At 42.6% G+C, this 16,990-nt stretch overlaps 1 protein-coding gene and 1 long non-coding RNA gene across 3 annotated transcripts in view; one reads left to right on the top strand and one right to left on the bottom strand.

Moving 5' to 3' along the window:
• RAPGEF4 (Rap guanine nucleotide exchange factor 4) overlaps positions 1–14,600 on the bottom strand; it is a 307,950-nt gene extending 293,350 nt beyond the window's left edge. For both annotated transcript variants that reach the window (XM_003907614.3, XM_009182453.2), the window contains exon 1: positions 14,351–14,600. In XM_003907614.3, coding sequence (XP_003907663.1) covers positions 14,351–14,415 — 65 coding nt within the window. In that variant the 5' untranslated portion in view covers positions 14,416–14,600. The remainder of the gene's footprint in view (positions 1–14,350) is intronic.
• A 234-nt stretch (positions 14,601–14,834) lies between these two features.
• LOC108581333 lies at positions 14,835–16,910 on the top strand. Its single transcript, XR_001893391.3, has 2 exons — positions 14,835–15,101; positions 15,965–16,910. It is a non-coding gene; the product is annotated as an uncharacterized LOC108581333 (long non-coding RNA).
• The last annotated feature ends 80 nt before the right edge of the window (positions 16,911–16,990 follow it).

Below are 16,990 nucleotides of genomic sequence, written 5' to 3'. Positions count from 1 at the left end.
CTGGGTAACAGACAGAAGTTGCAACAGTTTGGAGGGCTCAGAAGAAGAGAGGAAAATGTGGGAAAGTTTGGAACTCCCTAGAGACTTGTTGAATGGCTTTGACCAAAATGTTGATAATGATATGGACAACGAAATCAAGGCTGATGTGGTCTCAGAAGGAGATGAGGAACTTGTTGGGAACTGGAGTAAAGGTGACTCTTGCTATGTTTTAGCAAAGGAACTGGTGGCATTTTGCCTCTGCCCTAGAGATTTGTGGAACTTTGAATTTGAGGGAGATGATTTAGGGTATCTGGCAGAAGAAATTTCAAAGTGGAAAAGCATTCAAGAGGTGACTTGGGTGGTGGTAAAAGCATTCAGTTTTAAAAAGGAAACAGAGCATAAAAGTTCGGGAAATTTGCAGCCTGCAATAGAAAAGAAAAGTCCATTTTCTGAGGAGAAATTCAAGCTGGCTGCAGAAATTTGCATAAGTAATGAGGAACCAAATATTAATCAGCAAGACAATGGAGAAAAAGTCTCCAGGGCATGTCACAGACCTTTGTAGCAGCCTCTCCCATCACAGGCCCAGAGGCCTAGGACGAAAAAATTGTTTCCTGGGCTGGGCCCAGGGTCCCCTGCTGTGTGCAGCCTACAGACTTGGTGCCCTTCGTCCCAGCCATATCAACCGCTCTATCCATGATTAAAAGGGGTCAAGGTACAGCTTAGGCCAAATCTTCAGAGGGTGCAAGCCCCCAGCCTTGGCAGCTTCCCCATGGTGTTGAGCCTGCAGGTGTGCAGAAGTTAAGAACTGAGGTTTGGAAATTTCCTCCTAGATTTTGCAGGATGTATGGAAATGCCTGGATGTCCAGGCAGAAGCTTGCTGCAGGGGCAGGGTCTCATGGAGAACCCCTGCTAGGGCAGTGCAAAAGGGAAATGTGGGATTGAAGCCCCCACACAGAGTCAATATTGGGTCACTGCCTAGCAGAGCTGTGAGAAGAGGGCCACTGTCCTCCAAACCCCAGAACGGTAGATCCACCAACAGCTTGCACTATGTGCCTGGAAAAGCCACAGACACTCAACACCAGCCCCCGAAAGAAGCTGGGAGGGAGGCTGTACCCTGCAAAGCCACAGGGGCCAGGCTGCCCAAGACCATGGGAACCCACCTCTTGCATCAGCGTGACCTGGATGTGAGATGTGGAGTCAAAAGAGATCATTGCGGAGTCTTAAGATTTGACTGCCCCACTGGATTCTGGACTTATATGCAGCCTGTGCCTCCTTTGTTTTGGCCAAATTCTCCCATTCAGAATGGCTGTATTTATCCAATGCCTGTAACCCCATTGTATCTAGGAAGTAAGTAACCTGCTTTTGATTTCACAGCCTCATAGGCAGAAGGGACTTGTCTTGTCTCAGATGAGACTTTGGACTATGGACCTTTCAGTTGATGCTGAAATGAGTTAAGACTAGGGGACTATTGGGAAGGCATGACTGATTTTGAAATATGAGGACATGAGATTTGGGAGGGGACAGGGCAGAATGATATGGTTTGGCTGTGCCCCCACCCAAATCTTCTTGAATTGTAGCTCCCATAATTCCCTTGTATTGTCGGAGGGGACCTGGCGGGAGATAATTGAATCATGAGGGCCGCTTCCCCAATACTGTTCTTGTGGTAGTGGATAAGTCTCATGAGATCTGATGGTATTATAAAGGGAAACCCCTTTCACTTGGTTCTCATTCTGTCCCTTGCCTGCCACCAAAGTAAGACATGCCTTTCACCTTCTGCCATGATTATAAGGCCTCCCCAGATACATGGAACTATGAGTCCATTAAACCTCTTTTTCTTCATAAATTACCCCGTCTCGGGTATGTCTTTCTCAGCAGCATGAAAACAGATTAATATAGAATGTAAATTAGTACATTATTGAAAACCTTATGGAGGTTCCTCAAAATTAAGATTAGAACTACTTTACGATGCAGCAAGCCCATGTCTGGGTACATATCCAAAGGAAATGAAATGAGTATCTTGAAGAGATATCTGGGTTTCTCTGTTTATTGCAGCATTATTCACAATAACAAAGATAAGGAAACAACCTAAATGTTTGTTGACAGATTAATGGAAAAAGAAAATGTGGTGTATATATACACAATGAATATTATTATATTATTAAGTCTTAAACATAAAGGAAATCTTGGTATTTGCAACAACACGGATGAACCTAAAGGACAGTACATGAAGTGAAACAAGCCAGGTACAGAAAGACTAATACTGCATGATCTTACTTATATATAGAATCTAAAATACTCAAACTCCTAGAAGCAGAGAATAGAAGATGATTGCCGGGAGCTGAAGGGAGGAGGAAATGGGGAGATATTGGTCAAGGGGTACAAAGTTTCAGTTATGGGAGATAAATTCTGGGCTCGACACAGTGGCTCCTGCCTATAATTCCAGCACTTTGGGAGGCCGAGGTGGGAGGACTGCTTAAGCCCAGGGGTTTGAGCAGCCTGAGCAACACAGTGAGACCATGTCTCTACTAAAAATAAAAAATTTGCTGGCATGGTGGTAGGTGCCTATAGTCCCAGCTACTCAGGAAGCCAAGGCAGAAGGATCACTTGAGCCCAGGAATTCAAAGCTACAGTTAGCTATGATTGTACCACTGCACTCCAGCCTGGGTGGCAGAGTGAGACCCTACGTCAAAAAATAAAATTAAAAGATGAATACATTCAGGAGATCTAATGTGCAACAATGTTAACATAGTTAACAATACTGTATTTCAAACTTAAAATTTGCTAAGACAGTAGATCTTAAGTGTTCTCACCACACACACATACTAGGTAACTATACAAGGTGATGAATATGTTAATTAGCTTGATTGTGGCAATAAGTTCACGATGTATACATATATTAAAGCAACAAGTCATACATCTTAAAGATACACAATTTTTACTTGTCAATTGTGCCTCAATGAAGATGAAAAATTAATAACTAGAAGAATAAGGCTGTTCTAAGGCTGCCCCAAATACAAGGGAAAACATTAATGCCTTCGTTTGGGGTTTAAACAGAATTGAAATTTCATATAATAGCAAGAATCAAATTACTAAGTTGTGAGTAATATCTCCTTCCCATCAAAGATCTTTTCTATTTGTTTTCAACATCTCAATTATTAAGTCTTTTCTAACGGCCTATAAAAATTATTTTTCTGTTTAATTAAGGGGGCGGTTCTTGAGCTTTTCACCAATTTATAAGTCATATTTCTGGCCAGGTGCAGTGGCTTAAGCCTGTAATCCCAGCACTTTGGGAGGCCGAGGTGGGCAAATCGCCCGAGGTCAGGAGTTCAAGACCAGCCTGGCCAACATGGTGAAACCCTGTCTCTACTAAAAATACAAAAATTAGCCAGGCGCGGTGGCAGGCGCCTGTAATCCCAGCTACTAGGGAGGCTGGGGCAGAAGAATCGCTTGAACCTGGGAGGCGGAGGTTGCAGTGAGCCAAGATCATGCCACTGCACTCTAGACTGGATGACAGAGTAAGACTCTGTCTCAAAAAAAAAAAAAAAAAAGTAATATTTCTATACAGCAAGTCATCCTATTTGATATGCTTACATTGTACAATCAATTTAATTCAATAAAAGTGTTTTTAGAAAATTATTTCACCACAGATAAGCATTTTAAGATTACTCCAGTGGAATTAGCATATGTTCCTTGGTTTCCACAGTTGTAATTAGAAGGGCTATGTTCTGTAGCATTACTTGTGGGCTCTTGACCACCATTTGTCTATTTGTGAGAGTGGCACCAATATTCCTCCTTGAGAATACACCCTTGCCCCCACATCCTCACAGAGGAGATGGACCACCATTAAGGCATACATTCTTGTTTGGCTACAAAATGATACACGAAATGAAATAAAGCAATGGAATATAAAGGTCAAATGACAGCCAAACAGAAATGTAATTTTCCCCCAGTTTGGCTGACACCAAAGTCTTATTACTATTCATTCAGCCAACAACACAGAATAGAATGATTCCAGGTATTTATCGGAAAATATTACTTCAAAGTCATTGCAACCCAATCATAATCATTATTAATGGCTCAAATGTGAAAAAAATAATATTTATAGCTGATTTCCAGTAAGAAAAACAATCCATCTATTTCTAAAATATACTAAAATATTTTATTGGATTAAATCAGATCACCAGAAAACTATACATTGGCCCCCTCGCAGAATTACCCTTTCTTAAGGTTTCTTTAGAATTATGCCATATTGAAAGAGCCTATGAAACTCACTGCTGAATCACTGTTGGAATGTTGTTGAGGATACCGTTCAACACATTGCAAAGTATCTTCTTGAGGCTAAGGGAGTCAAGAGGTCCCAGCATCAGCCTGATTAATTGTTCTTCTCCAGCAGAAATAGTTTAAGTTTATAAATACTGAACAAAAGAATACCTGTGTTTCCTTCTTTGTGTTGAAAATGAGAAATTGCAGCTGAAATGCTTATATTAGTAAAGAAGAAAAGTTAAAATTAAACAACTAAGTTTCCACTTTAAGAAGCCAGAAAAAGAATAAGTTAAACCCAAAGTAAGGAGGGAAAAGGAAAAAAACAATGAGCAAAAATCAATAAATTTCTCAAAGAACAAAGTAAATCAACTAAAAGTTCATTCTTTTAAAATATTAACAAAATTGGGAAGCTCCTAGTAAGAATGAATTTTAAAAAAAGAGACACAAATTACCAATATGGGATACAAAGGACAGAACAACACTACATATCCTAATGGCATTAAAAGGATTATAAGGAATACTATGAACAACTCTACATCAATAAATTTGATAACTTAGATGAAATGCACAAACTCCTTGAAATAACTTATCAAAACTGACATGAAAAGAAACAGAAAATATGAATAGACCTCTATTACAGAGTTTGAATTTGTCATTAAAAAGTTTTTCATATAGAAAATTCCTGGCCCAGATATCCTTAAGACATTTGTAAAATAAATAGCATTGATCTTATATAAGTTCATTTAAAAATAGAGGGAAAAAATAGGAAAAAAAAGGAAATGTTTCTTGATTCATTTGATGAGGCCAGAATAATCCTGATACTAAAATAAGAAAAGAAAGTTATAGGCTAATATCCCTCATGAATTGACATGAAAGTAACATTAATAAAATATTAGTAAGTTGAATAAATTAATATATAAAAAATATAATGCATGTTGACAAAGTAGTATATATTCTAGGAAGGTAACATTGGCTTAACATTTGAAATTCAGTCAATGTAAATTCACTATATTTACAGAATAAAAGAGAAAAATAATATAATCATCTCGATAAATTCAGAAAAGGGAATTTGCTTAAAAAAAAAAAACAACTACATGAAAGACAACTAACGTGGCAAAATAGCAAACTATTTTTTATAAGATCATAACCAAAACAAGAGCATCCATTCTCACCCCTTCTATTCAATTTTGTCCTGGCATTCCTGGCAAATGCAATAAGGGAAGAAAAATAAATAATAGAAGACATAAAAATCAGAAAAAATAAGTAAAACTGCCAGTGTTCACATTTAAGATTGTCTACAGGGAAAATCCCAATGAATCTATAAAGTAACCACTAGAACCAAATAACTTGCCCAAAATTACACCATCAATAAAATTTAAACTGGGGTTTGAGCCTATATAATCTGACTCCTAAATTTTTAACTTCTACATTTTCTCTCCAGAGATCACCATGCAACGTTTGCATTAGCTCACACACCTCGACATAGCCATTACTGTAGGCATTGGGAATCTCATTTGAAGATGTGAAAACAGAGATTCAGAAAGATTAATAACTTGGTCAAGATCACATAGCTAGAGGGTAGAGGTGACAGAATTTGAATCCAGGTCTGGCTGATCCTAAGACAAAGTTGATTTGACAATATCATGTTTTCCAGACTGGAAACAGAAAACGGGGAGATCCAGATGCTAAGGCCCTGAAATAAAAGTGGAATATAAAAGTCAAGACAATTATTGACTGGTTAGATGTGGAAAAGGACATAGGAAAGGGAAAATGCAGATAACTTCAAAGTTCTGAGAATGAGGAAGTCACGACATCATAAATAAAATAGTAAAGCAAGAAGGAGAAACTAATGGGGAGCAGGGCTACAAAAGATGAGGTCAACTTTAGACAAGTATCAATCTGTTAGGTTAGAGATCATTTTGATGGTGAATGATAGAACACCAAAGAATGCTTTAGAGAAATGGGGCTTTTTTTCTTCACAAAACAAAAATCTGAAGGTGGGTAACTACCGATCTGGGTTCAACAGGTGGACAAAGTCAGAACTGGAGGCTCTGTGTTTCTCTGGGCACTTCCTCCTGGGATTACAAGATGGCTGCCACAGGCCCAGGCCTCCGGTAGTAACTCCAGGCAGAAAGAAGAGAGGAAGGGTGAATCAAATACATGAGTAAAGCAAGAGCTCCCCTGGAAACCTCTAGTAGACTTCTGCTATGTCTCATTGGCCAGACAGCGTCACATGGAAACCTCACCTGAAGAGAGATTGGGAAAATAAGTATGTTGTTTTTCCAGCCTCTATAGCAGAGGTAGGTGAAGGAAAACAATGTCTGCCCCACAAAAGATTAATGGGACATTCATGTGGGAATATCCAACAGACAGACAAAAATACATCTGGTCTAGAAGATAAGCCACAGATATGGAGTTTAAGGAATCTGCACAGTTACAGCAAAGGAAACTAGATGAGCGCTCCAAGAAAGAGCTGGCACGGAGAGAAAAGAGAATAGTGGCAGCACTTTGTTTTTCTTTTGGGGCTGGGGAAGCAAGCGGGTGCACACGGATGCAGCTGAGTCAACACGCCAGGACTGTCCGCCTCCGCTCATCAGCCAGATTGTTTTCTGTCAGATGTTCAGCTGGATCTCACTGTCTCCCTCCCCACCCAGTTCTTCCCATCCTCTTTCTCTTCCCTCAGTCTCTCAGTACTCCTAGGGCAGTCTCTCCCTCATCTGTGACGTGAAAGTACTGGAGGAAAAACCCACTCTCATTGACCACTGTTGAGGATGCACAAAGATGGTTTTATTCTGACTGAAGAAAAACTAGTTGCATGGGGGGTGAGGAGGTGGTGTAGGACAATAAGCAGCTACCATGAGAGGGCCATAAAATCTTCCAAGCTCATGGGAAATTCCAACAAAATGTATCTGCCAGTCCCACCCTCACAGGAGGGGCCAGAAATCCATTTGAGAGAACTCCAGTTAAGACAAAGAGGCTGGATTTGCTTTGCTAAGCACCACTTTTCCTCTGAAGACTCTTTCCAGCTCCCAGGCTGTGTGCAGGAGACCAGGCAGCAAGGCCAAGGGTGTGGACTAAGCACACCAATCCTACATGTATCCCCAGTCTGAGGGAGTCCAGGTCTGGCTAAACTTTCCTTTCCTAATAGACTAAAGCAAGTAAAATCAGCACCACAGAATTTAACCCTAATTACATATGAGGTTGTATTGTTCTCGAATTACTCCAAATATATATGTCATGTGCTCCCGTGTATTTGGGGCCACAGTGAAATGTTCCCCAATAAACTGCAAATAGATAGTTGCCAAGCATTAAACTTTAAAAACAATAAATTGTTAACATTATGAAAAGAGATCACTTGATATTATATACCTTATTATGGAAATATATAACACTTCTGTGATGCATTCTTAACAAAAAGTCAAACTCTAGACCCAAATACCAATTTACAGGAAATACAGGGGGCAAAGGAACATGTTTTAAAAAACTGCATGGAGGTACAATGAAAATTCAGACTGAAAAAAACAACAACCCAGTTTCTTCAAGAAATGTATTATAAGGAAGAAAAAGAGAGAAAGAGAGAACCCAGACCTACAGACATATCAACTAAATGCAACTTATTTAGCTCTTGATACAAACACACTGCAAAAAAGAAAGTTATGAGGTAAATGGGGACATTTGAACACTGACTGAAAAATTGATTATATTAGAGAACTAATGTCAAGTTGTTTAATGTGTGTGATATTGTTCTCTTAATAAAAAGTCACTACCTTTTAGAGACATATACTAAAATGTTTACAGATGAAATATGTGGAATTTGCTTGAAAATAATCCTGGGGGGAGTGGGGAGTGCATGGGGGTATAAACAAAACAAGGTTGGCTGGAAGTTGATGATGCTGGAGTAGGGGAAGGGGTGGCACAAATCATACTGGCTGGACACAGTGGCTTAAGCCTATAGTCCCAGCACTTTGGGAGGCCAACGCAGGAAGATCATTTCAGCCCAGCAGTTTGTGACCAGCCTGGGTAACATAGGGAGACTCCATCTCTATAAAAAATTTTTTTTAATTAGCCAGGCATGGAGACACATGTCTGCGTTCCCAGCTACTCAGGAAGCCGAGACAGGAGGATCGCTTAAACCCAGGAGGTCAAGCATGCAATGAGCCATGATCAAACCACTGCCTTCCAGCCTGGGTGACAGAGTGACCCTGTCTAAAAACACACGCACACACAAACAAAAAGAATTAAGAATCATACTGCTACTTCTCTTTTTTGTATATTTTGATTTTTTTTCCATAATAAAAAGATGTTCTTTTTTTAAAAAAAAAAAAGTGGGGGGAGGATTTCAGGAGGAAAAACAGATTAGACTAGAGCTATGCAGTGTCATTTTTTAAAAAAGTATTCACATTAGCCAAAAAACATAGAAGAAGCAACAGAGGCAGATGTTCCTTCCCCAGCACAGGATCCAGTGTCAGGGCCTTCCTACAGGGTTGCAGAGGCCATCATCCCTGAGGAGAAGGATCCCTGTGGTCATCTCGCCCTGGGCCTATTAGCACGTTCTCTAGTCAGGGCACTGCACTGAAGCTGAAGATAAAATGATGAATAAAATATAGGGACTAAAGTCAAGTGATGTGAAAAGAGAAGTAAGCAGGCCATTACAATGGAGTTGGACTTGTGTTATGTCATGACAGAGTGAGACCAGAGTGCGCTGTGGGAGCACAGGCAATGGTGATGTGACTGGAAAAGGTGGCAGTCACACTGTCCTGGACGATTCCCAGAACTACCTTCTCATTATCATCCAATTCCCAGGCTCTGTTGCTCCAGGAAGAGGATGTACTCTTATACAGGTCAGAAGATGTAAGCATCCTGACCTCCTGGCAGCTTGGCTTCTCATTGTAAATGCAGAAAACGGACTTCTGAGAATAACTGGATTTCCCATATGGCTTACTTAGAAGAAGAATACATTAGCCAAAGGACATGAGTGTCCACTTCTCTGATGTGACAGATCTTATTGTCAAATTAATAAACCGTCTTTCTGGCTTTTACAGTCTCTGAGAGTCTGGTACCTGTGTATCTGTCGCTGAAAGATGTATTAATTTTTGATGTGCTAACAAGTCAGGATTCTGAGACTGCAAGACCAGCCTGAGCCCTGGAGGATGTACCGGGGTAATGTCATCCCTTGGGACCTGGCTAGTAGATACCAGCCTCCTCCAGGGACTCCCTTCTGCTCTGTGTGCTTCTTTGATCCTCGGTATTTCTCAAGGGTGGACCCATGTCTGATGCTTCTTTGATATCTGAGTCATCTTCTCTCACCATGTGTGCTACAAAGCATTTTGGTTCTTAACAAACTTGTCCCTTGACTTCTTTCACTCTCAACCTAATCAAAATAACTAACATAATATCTGTCTGGGGGCAAGTCAGATGGAAACTGTCCATGGAGCATTTTTAAACTGAAATATGAATACTTAAAAAAATTCATCTGCTGCCTTTGAAAGATCACAACCTTTTGAATAACCATGCTAACTTCATCGTCTGCTTTGGCTGTGATAGCCAGTGTTCCTCAAATAAGCCAATCAACTGAGGACCTTTCTCCAACTTACACTTCTAATTAAAGAACAAGAAACCAAACACTGTGAACTCCTTTCCAAATGAAGACAATTTCTTTCATCTCCAGTGGTTTCACTGTCAATCACTTAGATAGGTTCTTTCATCTATAACAAAAGATGGCAAACTTTTTCTATAAGGCCCACATAGTAAATATTTCAAGCTCTGTGGGTCCACAGTCTCCATTGCAGCTACTCAGCTCTGCCACTGCAGCGGGAAAGCAGTTGTAGACAATATGTAACCAAATGAGCACGGCTATGTTCCAATAAAACTTTGTTTATAGACACTGAAATTTGAATTTCATCTAAATTTCATGGGTCACAAAATGCTACTCTTCTTTTATTCCCAGCCATTCAGGAATGTGAAAACCATTCTTTTTTATTTTTTATTTATTTATTTATTTATTTATTTATTTTTGAGATAGAGTCTTGCTCTGTCCCCCAAGGCTGGAGTGCAGTGGTGCGATCTCAGCTCACTGCAAGCTCCACCTCCCGGGTTCATGCCATTCTCCTGCCTCAGCCTCCCGAGTAGCTGGGACTACAGGCGCCCGCCACCACGCCCAGCTAATTTTTTTGTATTTTTAGTAGAGACGGGGTTTCACCGTGATAGCCAGGATGGTCTTGATCTCCTGACCTCGTGATCCCCCCTGCCTCAGCCTCCCAAAGTGCTGGGATTACAAGTATGAGCCACCGCGCCCGGCCTGTGAAAACCATTCTTAGCCCACAAGACAAACAGGCAAGCTGTCAGATCTGGCCTACAGGTCATAGTTTGTCAATCCCTGCTCCATCATGATGAATGCCAGCAATGAGTCACTATACTACATGAATGTGTATGGTCCCTGTCCCTTCATAATACTCCTTTACCAACCCTGAGATCTAGGATTCATAAGTGGATCTTAAGTTCACAGTTGGCAAATTTAAAACCTTACGGGAAAAATATTTTCATTAAAATTAAACAATGGGCCAGGTGTGGTGGCCCACACCTGTAATCCCAGCACTTTGGGAGGCTGCAGCAAGTGGATCAGCTGAGGTCAGGAGTTCAAGACCAGCCTGCCCAACATGGTGAAACCCTGTTTCTACAAAAATACAAAAATTAGCCAGGCATGGTGGTGGGTGCCTGTAACCCCAGCTACTTGGGAGGCTGAGGCATGAGAATCCCTTGAAACCAGGAGGGGAAGGTTGCAGTGAGTCAAGATCGCGCCATTGCACTCCAGCCTGGGTGACAGAGCGAGACTCCATCTAAAAAAAAAAAAAGACATTTTACCCATCTTAAGTCCCAAATAGTGGGACTATGTAATTTGTTCCTAATTACCATCCCCTCAGAAAAAAATTGTAAGATCCCTGAGATAGTGGTGAGCTTGTTTTACTCTAACATGTGAGATTTTTTTCAATGTTGGTTTATCCATCCAAATGTTCAATGTCTTGTCTTTCTGGTTTTAAGATTAGTATTTGTAGACCCTCATCTCCTCAGTCCCACTATAGTCCAAGACGGTGGATGCTTGATACATAAAAAGCTTTAGATTTTCTTTCTTTAACCTAATCTACATATCTACACACTTGTAATCCCCTTCCCCACTTGCAAGTATTATCCTATCTATGATAACTTTCTAGGCATTCCTAACAAACACTTTAAGGCTCGATTTTCCTTGTGTTTTGTTTGTTTCACTTCAACATTCATTGCATACTTCTTTACTCCTGCAGACTTCCTCTTTTAACTCTCCTTTTCATTTCCAGTCCCAGGGTTTCTCTTTTTTTCACCATCCACAACAGTTGTCACTTGAATGAGGCATATATTTGAACTACGTTTCCCAGTTATGTCCTTTTCCCAGTTAAAAAGGTCCCAGTATCATATTCCCAAGTGAACCCACAGGGGTTCATTGTACTATTCTTTCTTTTTTGTGCAGGGTTGACAATGTCCATTATAAAAAAGTTTTTATAAAAATAGAGCATACATTCCTATATTCTAGATTTGGTCACAACAGGAATTTGTAGTTGGGAAGAAATTAGCATATTCATATGCCACACCACTGCCTGGCATGCCCTCCCTATTCTCTGCCTGGTAAAATTTCTCTCAGCCTCTGAGGTCTACGCAGGACACCTATGGAAGCATCTCGATAACTCACTCATCTGCATTCCCCAAGCACTTTATACATCTCCATTAAAGCACTTACCACTGCATTGTGGTTAGCTGTTTATACAGCCGTCCCACCACAAATCTCCCCTACCCTCCAAGCCTATAAGCAACTCTCATATTTTGTTGCATCCCCAGTGCCCAGCACAGTGCCTGGAAAAGAGTATCAAGATAGCATTTCTCAGAAACGTTGAGGGCACTGTCTCCACTAAACAGGGCTTTCAGGGGGCTTACCTAGACAACTTCCATAAACACTCTCAATTTTTCTCCTTTCCTAAAAAATAAATAAATAAATAAACAATCTAAGAGAAAAACACACCTTCAAAACAAGGCCCCCACAGCCTTCATACAATGAGATTGCTGCCCTAAACTGTTCCTCACAGGTATCAATTCTGGCATGCACACTGCAGAACATGCAAAGTTCTCTTAATACCACAAAATAAAAAGCCTACATGGCACCTCACAGTTTTCAAAGTATTTCACCTTTTTTTCTTCTTCCATTTGTCCACTTATCCCTGATAGTCCTATCCTCATTTTTCAGACACTCAAGGAAGTAAAAGTGACATGTCCAATATCAGAACTGGTAACAGCTCTGTGCCTAAAACCCTTAACTTATTGATCTGTCCACTCATCTGACTCTTCTGATGCTAGACTCACTATCTGTGAAGGGTTTTTTTTTTTTTCCTAGTTTTTTTTTTCCATTATGAATGGTGGCATTAAGTGAGGGCATCATGCTCTAAAAAATCCATTTCAAGCAAAATCATTTGGGCAGATACACATTATGAAAAGAGAGAGTCGACTATGTCCCACTTGTGTTAGTATTGCTCTATGATTTTGCCATAAGTACTTCTTATTGACTAATGGGTTTCCAGTGAATTAACGACTGTTCAAAAAATGCCATGCCATGCATTTATACACATAGAAATATGTTATCTATTATCTAAACATTCCATTCATAAGGAAGCACCACTATTTATAGGTTAAGTGCAAGATCTTGAATCCCATATAATTCCTTTTTCCTGAACTATTAAATTTAGATACTTGACACATTAACAACCTCTATCCTTCAAATGCTCTTAGTTCTACATAATCCTGTATGATTTAACCATTACTTTAATTCTCCTACTATTTATTGCATGCAACTATTTCTAATATTAGTACATATCATTTTAGACATAAATAGGGCACTGCCTGCCAAAAAATCTTGCTACTGTATGGTAATTGAAAGTCAAGACTATCAGATATATTAAGTTATTCAAATGAGCTACATTTAGCTTTTCTCAAATTACTTAATATGTTTCAACAAAGGCCTATAATAGAGTATGCAAAGCATGTCACACTTAAGATTTTCAAGTTTGATCGTGTTACGAATCTGTTAATTGAAAATTTTTCAATATGGCAGAACACAAAATATTTCACACAAATGCAAATAGAGATGTCATGCAGATAGCTGCAAGACGTGAATCATTGCCCTTCTGCATTAAACTCCGAAATTCAGAGGCAGTTCACTCTGCAAGATTTCTTGCTCAGTTCTTAAAAGTTCAGATGCATCACCTTTTAATCAGGGTAATAAGCTATAATTGCTAACATACTGTGTAATGTTTACTGCTAAACCTGCAATCTGGACAAACAGAATATTATGCTGTCAGAGCCTAGAAACAACTGCAATCCACTGTTAACATACACATCCTCCTTAGAGAGAGCTGTCGTCGGGAGTTATATGCTTTATGTATGGTTTTAATTTTTTTTTTTTTTTTTTTTTTTTTTTTTTTTTTAGCGTAAAGGTCTTTTCCCGAGAAGCAGGTATTAAGACGAAAGCAGTCTCCCAAATGACCTTCTCTAACACAGACCTTGAGCGAGCGACTGCGGGGGCAGAAAGCTGTGAATTTCAGCAAGGGACTCGACAGCTCCACTGGGTCCCTCACACTTTGCTTTCGAGAACAAAAAAAAGAATGTTACTCTGTACCTGCCGGTGCCCCCACCCCTCCTTAAAACTTAATACCCCGCAAGGTCTGAATAGCCAGAGAGGGTATGCATCGATTCTTCCGTCCCGTGATGCCAAGAGAAAATAAACCCCCACCCAGGAGCGGAGCCTGGAGTCGCGGCGGGGCGGGGGGTTGGAGAGGTGGGTGCTCTCTCCCCTTACTGCGCTGCATTTTCTCCACCACGTGTAATAATCTCATGCCACTGGTACCCCACAAGAGGCGGGGGTCCTTGTCCTCCTGTCTCCCGGGCGAGGACCTCAACCCCTTCCCCCGCTCGGGGACCCCGGCCACCCGCAGCCCGGCCGCGCTGCGCCCAGGTGTGAGGCTGCGGCGGTCTCTGGGCCCGGGCAGCGCCGCAGAGCTCGGCCCCCAGCTGCGGCCCCCGGCCGAGCTACCTTTTATCCAGGCAGGCGATCCACTCGGCGGAGGAGGAAGAATGGGCAGCGTGCGCAGCGACCATGTTGAGCGGCGGCGCGCGGTGTCCCCGGCTGCTGCGACCTCCCGCGCTCGAGCTGCCTGCGCCTCCGCCCCCGCCTCGCCCGCCGCGCGGACCCCGCTCCTCCCGGCCGCCTGGCGACCAGCGCGGCTGCGACGGGCCCGCCCTCCCCGCGGGCTCCCGCGGCCTGGGGCGGGGGGGAGAGGGAGGGGACCTGGGGGGCGGGACGCGGGCGCGGGGAGGGCCAAGCCGCCCGCCCGCCGCTGCGCTGCGGCGCCCGGGGGTGGGGATTCCGCCCCGGGGTGGGGACCCCGCGGTCCCGCCCGCTGGGGGGCACTGGGGCTGGCGACCCTAGTGGCTGGCCACCTGCGACAGGTGGCCGCTGCGTCCCTCGGAGACTGGGGCCCCACCCTCATCCCGGGGCCTCTGAGGCGGGGCGGGAGGGCAGGCGCCGCGGCGCGAGTGGGGAGGGGGATGCCAGTGTCTATATATTTTTCATACAGCAAATGCCACTAAAATGGCTGCTGCCTCTCTGTTTCCTTAGAAACCGATGAGTCTTCCTCAGCAGCTGCCGAAACTTGCGGCGGTTGCTTGCTCACCTTTGCTGCCTCCCCTTCAGAAAGGGCTGGAGGGGAGGGCGAGGAAGGCTTGGCGTGGGGCCGCCCGTCGAGTCTCTCAGTGAGGAATGAGAGGCCAGCTTCTCCCGCGGGGTGAGGAAGGGCTGGGCGCAATGGGGGGCAGTACGGGCAGGGCTGGGGGCAGGGAGGGAGGGGGCTGGTGGGCCCGATGCGGACTGAGGGGGTGACAGGCTGAAGTCACTGGCCTTGAACCCTGGGCTTTCCTGGGCTTCCATCACCTGCATGGTGAAGAAAACACAGTTGAGAATGGGGAGTAGCCGGGCCACAGCAGAAATGAGGTTTTAGGATGCGGGCCGAGACCCCGGAGCGCTCAGGTGAACTTGGATGGCTGGCCCCACTTGCTGTTTTTCCTCTGGCTGGAGTGTTGAATGGGTGGTGATAACGGCCTGTCTCTTGTAGATGTTCACACAAATGTCATGTCTACAAGTTGTTCAGTTACACTCTGCCAAGAACCAAATTACATGCCAATGGTCGTTTAGGAATTTGGGGACAAGTTAAATCTTTTGGACTATTACCAAGCATTGTTTTGATATTTATGACACTGCATTTGGGGGCCAGACAATGGGAGAAAGGAACATAGCATTGCTTTCTTGTACTGTTCCCCCTCCCCCCGCCCCCACCTCCCATCCAACCCTGCTAAGGGGAGAGTCAAGGGGACTGGAGAGAAGGAAAGAGCAAGTGCTCTCTGGGATGCTTTGATTCTAATAAAACAATTATTACCATGATATAAAAGCCTCCAAAGATGTGCCATTTCCCTCTGCTCGATAGCCAGGATCTGGTTTCAGACCTGCCACAGTGTTCCCGCAGCAACTCTTCCCTCCCTGCTCAGGGCTTTTCCCCCAGTTAACCTTCATTCTGTTAATTTCTATCATGTTTATGGTAATATTTAAAATACTATACTATATAAAGGTTAACCAAAGGTATTTATGTTGCAGCTTTTTTACTATACAGGTATGAAGGAGGAACTGTATCTCCTATATATATTAAGTTTCATTTATTAAAACATCAGAGAGCACCTGAGAATGTTTCAAGGTCACCAAAAGCTTTCCGAAAATGGCTTTCTGCAAAGAAGATTTCCAAGTAAGGAGCTAGAGGAGAAAGGAGCTGCACATCACGTATTATCACACAGGCTTGGAGTTGCCATAGCTTTGGTTATGATACTAATAATAGTTGCCATTTATTGAACATCCACTGAGTGTTAGACCCTGTGCAGCACTCCTTGGATGTGTGATCCGGTTTAATCTTCAGAACACTCTATGAGGCAGAGCCAGAAGGACACTACTCCACAAAGAGCAATAAATCCTTGAAAATGTAATGAAATATTGAAAATGATATGTATCAGTACTTTCAGGGAGAGTGTTAATTGGATTGGAAGGAAGACACTGATGAGCTGCTGGGAGTGAGAGTGAGACCCTTGAGGAGTTTACAGTGCATTTTAAGGAGTGTAGCCCTGATGAATTGCAAGGCCTTTGTTTTGCTGTGTGGGGGCCCTGCCTTTTCTCTAAAGAGAAGTTGAAGACTTATTTAAAGAACATCCTTTCGAAGGAGCACCAAAAATCACTAGCTCATCCAGAGCGTGCGCATGTCTCCATCCAGCCCTAGAGGAAGGTACGAGTAACTCCAAGATACTCACTAAGACGCTGAACTCAGGAAGGGTCCAACCCAGCTACAGGAGATGGGGCCCCAGAGCTGAATTTGGGTCTGTCTGATTCCAAACCCTTGCACATCAGTGATGGTATCCCTATTTCTGCCAGTAGAATGGCAGTATAGGGCATGTCTACAATGACTCTCCAGAGGGTAAGAACAAAATAGTTATAAATCAGTTTTTTAATGTAAAAATAGAGAAATGTGTGAGGAATTAAAAACTAGAGATCCTTAAAACGTCAGGAATAGCTTTACTGTCCTATAGATTATCTTGTGATCTGAAAGGGATTTGATTGCTGGTCAAGTACTACAGGAAT

Source organism: Papio anubis, chromosome 10, assembly GCF_008728515.1.
Source record: "Papio anubis isolate 15944 chromosome 10, Panubis1.0, whole genome shotgun sequence".
Classification (NCBI taxonomy): Eukaryota; Metazoa; Chordata; class Mammalia; order Primates; family Cercopithecidae; genus Papio; species Papio anubis.
Note: the sequence above shows the minus strand (reverse complement) of the source record. Positions and strands in the feature narration are given on the sequence as shown.